The 8,860-nt window shown below is 49.8% G+C and overlaps 1 protein-coding gene across 1 annotated transcript; it reads right to left on the bottom strand.

Annotated features, from left to right (window-relative positions):
* Positions 1-258: 258 nt before the first annotated feature.
* Positions 259-4,420, bottom strand: LOC102730075 (dynein regulatory complex subunit 4). The gene is made up of 5 exons (XM_081811528.1): positions 4,151-4,420; positions 3,648-3,854; positions 1,918-1,972; positions 1,106-1,311; positions 259-576 (listed from the first exon to the last, which is right to left on the bottom strand). Exons 1-5 carry the CDS (start codon positions 4,187-4,189, stop codon positions 274-276), a joined length of 810 nt encoding a protein of 269 aa, XP_081667654.1. The 5' UTR covers positions 4,190-4,420; the 3' UTR covers positions 259-273.
* Between the last annotated feature and the right edge of the window lie 4,440 nt (positions 4,421-8,860).

The raw sequence follows: 8,860 nt of genomic DNA, 5'->3' as shown, positions 1-8,860 counted from the left end.
GGAGGGAGGAGGGAGGGAGGGAGGGAAAGAAAGAAGGAAGGAAGGAGGGAGGGAGGGAAGAGGAGGGAGGAGGAGGGAGGGAGGGAGGGAAAGAAAGAAGGAAGGAAGGAGGGAGGGACGGAAGAGGAGGGAGGAGGAGGGAGGAGGAGGGAGGAGGGAGGAAGAACTGGCTCAAAGACACAGGCAGCTGTGCCCCGACAACAGCAGGCTGGGGGTGGGGAATGTCTCCCAGAACAGGCACCAACTTCATATCCCATCCACGGAGGACACCAGTCAAAGAAAGGAGAGACCCCGTTCCTGCCCAGAAGGCCAAACCCTGCTCTGGGTCTCAGGAGACATCCTGCTGATGTTCTCCTGTCCGGAGCCCAGGAGAAAGTGCGAGGGAGGGGAACTGAGGAGGAAACTCACAAGCAGGATCTGCTTGTCCCTCTCGTAGTTGCTGAGCTTCTTCTGCATCTCGTTCATGTCGTCGCGAGCCTTCTGGAGGGGGTCTGCCAAGCGCTTGTTCTGCACGGACACCTCCATCATCTCCTTCTCCAGGTGGTCCTCCTTCTTGCGCATGTCCTCCATCTGCTCCTGTCAGCACCAGGACAGGTGTGCACGGGGTTCAGCGGGCAGAGCTGAGGGGGCTGTGGTCTTCAGGGGTGAGGGCCGCGGGCCCTCCCGCCCACAAAGGACAGTCCTGAAGTCCCAGACCCGTTTTATGTATCCACACAGGGGAATTCTGCACTATCTGAACTTATTCTGAATTTTCTAGGAATGCCGCCTCCACACCAACAGAGGTCACACTGTGCTCAGGACCGGGGGGCGCTCCCCGCGGCGGGGACAGTCACTCCCAGCCCCTGCCTGATGACACCGCCGCCCGTGGGGCCACCCTGCGGCTCCCACCGCAGCTCTGCGCAAGCTTCTGCCCGGCAGGTGCCCCTGTTCCATTAGCCCCCTGCACTGGGTACTATGTGCTGTTTCCAGCTGTAAGGGTGCAGAGGTCATGTGACCGATGAAGTCCCATCAAGGACAACAGGTATTTGTCTACGTAGGGGTGTGGGGCCCGACGGGCTGGGGGCTAGCATCTGGATGCCTGGTCTGGCCAGCCCTTGGGCGGCACCTTGAGGGAGTTGATGAGGGCCAGGTTGTTGAGGGTGATGTCATTGTAGTAGTTCTTGATGTCCGTAAACGCTTCCTCGTGCCGCTGCATCAGCATGTTGATCTGGCTGTTCTTCCTCTCCTCCACCTCATGGATCTCGGTCTTTCTCCGCAGGTCAAGCTCCTCCCTAAGCATCTTCATCTTTTTATCATACTTGGCCTCAATTTCTGAAAGGCAGAAGCACACGGAGGAACAGGGGGCCCAATGGCTACAGGAAGAGACGGAACTGACAGACATGGCCCAAGAACAGCCACCAGCACGAGGGCTGTGCACCCAAGCTCACAGCTGACGCATTCAGCACACACACACCACGGTCGGCCTTCCTTTGCCTGGAGCAGGCATGGCTCCCGGCATTAGGGTTCCCACCAACTGAGCGTCAGCTGATCCTGTGGTCAGCCTGCCGGACGACGAGCTGCATCAGTAAACCAGACAGACTCCTCAAACGGGAGGCCCCTCAGGCCAGCAGCCGTGGAAAAGACTATTCTAGGAATACTGCCCACGAGACTCAAAACTGCCACTGCTTCTATCTGCCGATTTGTACCAGAAGTGGGGAAGGAGGTGGCAATCACAGCCTCCCAGCTTGTGTGGAAATAAGATGTTCTGGGATTCTGAGCCGTCCGTCAGCCTTGGAAACTATCACATCTTCTCCTGGCGTGTCTGGGCCGCTTCAACCTGGTTTCTGTGCCCTGGGGTAACAAGCCCTGAAGGTAAATGACCTTCCGACGGGAGGGGCCCTGTCACCATCTCACACAGTGTGCACATTAGAAACTGACCTCGCACCTGCTTCTCAAAGTCGTTCCGCATCTTGGTGATCTCCTCCGTGTGCTTCTGCAAAGGCAGAGAAGCCGGCCGTTACCAGGTGACAGACACACACAGAAGCCTCTCCCTGGGGCTGGCCTGGCTCCTCAGTAGTATGGAAAATCCAGCTCAGTAAACCCTGCGCTGTTTCTGATGGGTGCTGGGTTCCCCTCATGGCCAAGCTCATGCACCATGCTCAGAGTAACGTGGTTTTGGTAACTTCCATGTTTCACGAATCAATTCCCTCAGCCAAAGTCCCCTCGGAGCTCGAGAGAAAGTGAACACATGTTCCAAACACTAACCGTGCTTGGCCCTTGGCTCAATCTGCCCACAGGCTGGAGACCGCTGGCCATGTCTACACAGAGCTGCGGGTTCTCTCCAGATGCCTGCTAACCTGCTCCAGTGGTGGCTTAGAGCAGTATTAAAAATTATTCTGACAGTTATAGATAAACATTTTGAATAAAAAATTGAGCTTATTTTTTAGAGGAGTATTTTTGCACAAAGGGGAACTGACCAGGTAACTATTCCAAATCCAGGCCTCAGGTAAGCAGACAGCCTCACGTCACTAAATTCACTGGAAACCAGCCCAGGCTGTACTTGGGTCAGCAAAGACCAGACAATTCTTGTGGACCAAGGCTGCAAAGCCTGCACCGTTACTGAATTTTTTCCAGATTCAGTGGAGGCTGGCTTGCCTCCAGGCATGAGGCAAATGTGCTGACAAAGTCTTCTCAACCCGCAGCCAGGAAAGGGCCTTAGAAAACCAAAGTTGGACACATCTTCCCTCTGCCCAAATCCTCCAAAGGTCCCCCAGCTCAGCCCGGGTCAAAGGCTAAGCCTCACTGTGGCTTTTGATGCCGACGAGCCCTGATCCATCTCCCCGGCCTCCTTGCCCCCTTTTCCTCTGGGCCTTCACACTGGCCCATCCCCTCTCCCTTCTTGAGACCTGGTCTCCCCAAGCCTGGCTCAGCAACCCATCCTTCTAACCTTTGCCCAAATGTCACCTTCTCAGTGAGGCATTCCCAGAACTCCTTGTGGAAAAATGCAAGCCCCGCCTCGATCCCCAGCACCATCTTCCCTGCTTTGCCCTTCCCGCAGCATTCCCACCTGTGGGTATGCTAGATGTATTCAACCTCTATTCTGTCTTCTCTCTCCTTCCTGGACCCATCAAACACACGTGGGCAGTCATTCTGTCAGTTCTGTTCCCCGTATGTCCCCAGAGATCAGAACAGGGCCTGGCACCTTATGGGCACTCAGCACATGAATTTCAACCTCCACCTGGAACCTCCCCCAGCCTCCCCCAGAAAGGACCAAAAAGTCAGCCAGGTGCTCATGAGCCCAGCTTGCATGAGAACTGCCACGGCCACACAGGGGCTAGCATGCTGGACACCTTAACGGTTGTGTGTATTTCTAAACGCCCGACAGACTCCTTGGGAGAACAGCCAGGTGTCAGCAGCACGTGGAGACGGACCCTGAGCTGGCTTTCCTCTTGGGAAGTCAATTTGTTGTTCAAGTCTAAGACACGATTCTATACTTGGCTCCCAAATGGGATTTGTCTGGCTGCCTGCTTTTTTTTTTTTTTTAATATTTTAATTAATTGCCAAAATGCAGGGAACTTCTAACAAAACATGAATCCCCAGTTGTGTTGAATAATCAGGAGTTCACAGTTCCCAGCGGCCAGTCAGGCACCGGGGACCCTCACACCTACCAGCCGCAGGTTCTTCACCACCACCTCGTTGGTCAGCTCCTGCTCCTTGAGCTCCACCTTCAGCGCCCGCATGTCCTTGCGCAGTGCGCCCTCCTGTGTGCGGTGTTCCTTCTGCGCCAGCTTCATGACCACGGCGCCCTCGGCCTTCACCTCCGTCAAGTTGTTCTGATGCTCATACAGCAGGTGTTTCACCTTCTGCTTGTAGACCTGTGCGCAGCGGGAGCACCGCCTGCTCACCTGCACACTCTCTCACACGCACCCGCACACACTCACACACACGTGCACATGCGGGCTCCCCTGCACACTCACACACACACACCGGCACATGCGGGCTCCCCTGCACACACATACCCTTCTACAAAAAATACCTTTGTTTCCCACTGTAAAGGATACAAAGCCCTGCAACCCCCAGAGGAAGGAGAGAAAATGCCCCCCACCCCTTGTGCAGCTCCTCTGTTCCATGTGGTAAGTCCAGCAGGGATGGGCAGGTCAGCCCCACTTACCTTAATCTCAACCTGGTGCCTCTCCTCAGCCTCCTCCATCTCCCGGTCTTTGTTCCGCAGCTCGGCCTTCTTCTCCTCCAGCTGCCTCCGCGTGATCTCCCAGAAGGTGTGGATCTTGTCCCGCTCCAGCTGGAAGTAGTTGCGCTCCTCACGTTCACGGTCCAGCTCCTCGCGGATGCGGCTGACATGTTCCTCCACCTGCCGAGCAGGGCAGAGCCGTGAGGACCCAGCAGGGGCCCACCCAATGCAAAGAAGAAAGGAGGGCCACTCTCACCTAAAAACAAGTAAAAGCCAAAAGTGAGAAATTAAAATATGATGCTAGGAAGGTTCTAAGGACAGGACACACTCAGAAAATAGCAGAAATATCTTGAATGTGGCTACTAATCATAAAATGATTATATCCTTTATTCCATTCCTGGGAATTTAGACTAAAGAAATTTCTCAAAAGAACACAAGAGCTTTCTGCTCAAAGATATTAGCCACACCATTATTACGACATCAAAAAATTTTAAAAGGAAGGGGCACGTGGGTGGCCTTAGAGTCCAACTCTTGAATTGGGCTCAGGTCATGATCTTATGGGGTGGTGGGATCGAGCCGCTGCCAGTCTCCACACTCAGCAGGGAGTCTGCTTGAAGGCTCTCTCCCTCTGTCCCTCCCCCAGCTCACGCACATGCTCTCTCTCTCTCAAATAAATAAATAAATCTTAAAAAAAAAAAAACTTGGGGCACCTGGGTGGCTCAGTCGTTAAGCGTCTGCCTTCGGCTCAGGTCATGATCCCAGGGTCCTGGGATCGAGCCCCGCATCGGGCTCCCTGCTCCACGGGAGGCCTGCTTCTCCCTCTCCCACTCCCCCTGCTTGTGTTCCCTCTCTCACTGTCTCTCTGTCAAATAAATAAAATCTTTAAAAAAAAAAAAACTTAAGGGGCACCTGGGTGGCTCAGTCAGTTAAACGTCTGCCTTCAGCTCAGGTCATGATCCCAGAGTCCTGGGATCAAGTCCTGTGTTGGGCTCCCTACTCAGTAGGTAGCCTGTTTCTCCCTCCCCACTCCTTCTCTCTGTCGCTATCTCTGTCTCTGTCTCTCAAATGAATAAATAAAATATTTTTTAAAAATTTTCTTTTAAGGTAGTAATCTAAGATAATTTTAAAGAGGGAAATGACTGAGAAATTAGAGTAAATCTCCTGGAAGATTATATGGCCCAAAGACACATAGATATGAAAATGGTGTAGCACCATATATACATATTCACAGAATAATACTAAATTTAAAAACACTCACCTTTTAAGATATATGTTAAGCAAAAAAATATACAAAACCAAAAGACCAGCTAACAGTCAAAAAGGTTTGGTCCAAAGCCAACTGCAAATCTGCAAATAGGTTAAATTTAAAAGAAAAGTGGGGCAGCCTCTTGGCTTCCTTGCGAATTTCATTTCCATCCAGAATTGGTCATCTACGTCGCCAGAGGCAAGGGAAACAAAAGCAAAAATCAACTCCTGGGACTTCATCAAGATAAAAAGCTTCTGCACAGCAAAGGAAATAATCAACAAAACTAAAAGGCAGCCTACAGAATGGGAGAAGATATTTGCAAACAATGTATCGGATAAAGGGTTAGTTTCCAAAATCTATAAAGAGCTTATCAAACTCAACACCCAAAAAACAAATAATCCAGTTAAGAAATGGGCAGAAGACATGAATAGACACTTTTCCAAAGACGACATACAGGTGGCTGACAGACACTTGCGAAAATGCTCAACATTACTTGGCATCAGGGAAATACAAATCAAAACCACAATGAGATACCACCTCGCATGGGTCAGAATGGCAAAAATGAACAAGTCAGGAAACAAGAGATGTTGGCGAGGATGTGGAGAAAGGGGAACCCTCCTACACTGTTGAGGGGAATGCAAGCTGGTACAGCCACTCTGGAAAACAGTTTGGAGGCTCCTCAAGATGTTAAAAATACAGCTACCCTATGACGCAGCAACTGCGCTACTAGGTATTTACCTGAAGGATACAAAAATACAGATTCAAAGGGGTACATGCACCCCAACATTTATAGAGCAATGTTCACAATAGCCAAACTATGGAAAGAGCCCAGATGTCAATCAATTGATGGTATTAAAAGAAGATGGTACTGGGCGCCTGGGTGGCTCAGTTGGTTAAGCGACTGCCTTCGGCTCAGGTCATGATCCCGGAGTCCCGGGATCGAGTCCCGCATCGGGCTCCCTGCTCGGCAGGGAGTCTGCTTCGTCCTCTGACCCTATCCCCTCTCATGTGTTCTCTCTCTCTCATTCTCTCTCTCTCTCAAGTAAATAAATAAAATCTTTAAAAAAAAAAAAAGAAGATGGTACTAAAAGATAAAGAAGATGTGGTTCATATATATAATGGAATACTACTCAACCATCAAAAAGAATGAAATCTTGCCATTTGCAACATGGATGCAGCTAGAGGGTTATTACGCTAAGTGAAATAAGTCAGAGAAAGACAAATACCATATGATTTCACTCATATGTGGAATTTAAGAAAGAAAACAGATGAACATATGGGAAGCGGGGTGGGGGAAAGGGAGAGAGGGAAATAAACCATAAGAGACTCTTTTTTTTTTAAAGATTTTATTTATTTATTTGAGAGAAGAAGACAGCATGAGAGAGAGAGAGAGAGCATGAGTGAGAGAGAGAGCATGAGCAGGAGGGAAGGGCAGAGGGAAAGGGAGAATCAGGCTCCCCACTGAGCCGGGAGCCCGATGTGCGGCTTGATCCCAGGACCCCGGGATCATGACCTTAGCCAATGGCAGAAGCTTAACCAACTGAGCCACCGGGTGCCCCAACCATAAGAGACTCTTAACAGTGGAGAACAGGGGCACCCGGATGGCTCAGTCGTTAAGCGTCTGCCTTCGGCTCAGGTCATGACCCCAGGGTGCTGGGATCGAGCCCCGCATCAGGCTCCCTGCTCAGCGGGAAGCCTGCTTCTCCCTCTCCCTCTGCCCCTGCTTGTGTTCCCTCTCTCGCTATGTCTCTCTCTCTGTCAAATAAATAAATAAAATCTTAAAAAAAAAAAAAAATAGAGGAAGGGGGTCTCCTCTTCTTAAAAAAAAAAAAACAACAACAATGGAGAACAAACTGAGGGTTGATGGAGGGAAGGTTGAGGGGGATGGGATAGATGGGTGATGGGCATTAAGGAGGGAACCTGTTAAGATGAACACTTGGTGTTGTATGGAAGTGATGAATCACTGAATTCTACTCCTGAAAACAATACTGCACTGTATGTTAATAAGTAAAAGTTAAATTAAAAAAAAAAAAAAGAATTGGGGCATCCAGGCTCCTACCTACTTTGAGCGGCTCATGGTGTCAGATTTCACTCAATAGTTAGGTTTCTTATAAATATACAGATTTTTAGCTTCTCTTTAAAAATCAGAAAACAGGGCTCCTGGGTGACTCAGTCGTTAAGCGTCTGCCTTCGGCTCAGGTCATGATCCCAGGGTCCTGGGATCGAGTCCCACATCGGGCTCCCTGCTTGGCAGGAAGCCTGCTTCTCCCTCTCCCACTCCCCCTGCTTGTGTTCCTGCCCTCGCTATCTCTCCCTCTGTCAAATAAATAAATAAAATCTTAAAAATAAAAATAAAAATCAGAAAACATACCGCCCTGGGGCACAATGTCCATAGGGTAACCAGCCAAAGAACGGACTGCAGTCCCCAGTCCCTCACTCCTGCCTGGACCCCAGATGGTTCTGAGGTGTCAGTCCCCCTGTGCTGACCGATCACTGCTGTGTCACAGTTCTGTACCCCCAGGGACAAGAAACAGCTCAAGTGTTGGGGCAATGTGACGTGCAATCCAATCTCCATGCAGAAGCTCCAGTGATCTCTCCAACACAAACCTGAACCCATCACCATCTGCTTAAAGTGCCCATGGTTTCTCTGCATGTAAAATAAAGCAACTCGGGGCACCTAGGTGGCTCAGTCGGTGAAACATCTGCCTTCGGCTCAGGTCATGATCTAGGGGTCCTGGGATTAAGCCTCATGTCAGACTCTCTGCTCAGCGGGGAGCCTGCTTCTCCCTCTTACTCTCCCTCTGTGCTCTTTCTCTCAAATAAATAAATAAAATCTTAAAAAAAAAAAAGAAAGAAACACTTTCACCTTTAAAAAAATTAAATCAAATCAAATAAAGCAACTCTTCACCACTGTGCAAGGGCCTCTGCCCAGCTCTCCAACTTCAGGTCACATGCCTCTCCTTGGTACTTATGTCTTATTCTAAAACTATCAAAAGAGGGGAGACTCGGTGGCTCAGTCGGTTAAGCCTCCGACTCCTGGTTTTGGCTCAGGTCATGATCTCAGGATCCTGGGATCGAGCCCTGCGTCGGGCCCTGAGCTCAGTGGGGGATCTGCTTCTCTCTCTCTCTCAAATAAATAAATAGATCTTTTTTAAAAAGCTATCAAAAGAAAGTTAGGCTTATTGATACGAACACGCGAGCTGACATGGAACCCTCAACAGGCCCCTAGCAGATACTCATGGGTCAGTCACCAACATAGAGCCTAGAGGAGGCACAATATCTGCTCTCATAGTTCACCATGTGTTGCAATTTTTAGGAGCCTTTTAATTGAAATTATAATTATATAATTATGTTTTCTAGCCCTTAACTTCATCAAAATGGACAAGTGGCTTAAAATAAATCTTACTGGGACTTCTAGGTGGCTCAGTTGGTTAAGTATTTACTTT

Source organism: Leptonychotes weddellii, unplaced genomic scaffold, assembly GCF_054177405.1.
Source record: "Leptonychotes weddellii isolate Sample4059 unplaced genomic scaffold, ASM5417740v2 HiC_scaffold_8240, whole genome shotgun sequence".
Taxonomy (NCBI): Eukaryota; Metazoa; Chordata; class Mammalia; order Carnivora; family Phocidae; genus Leptonychotes; species Leptonychotes weddellii.
Note: the sequence above shows the minus strand (reverse complement) of the source record. Positions and strands in the feature narration are given on the sequence as shown.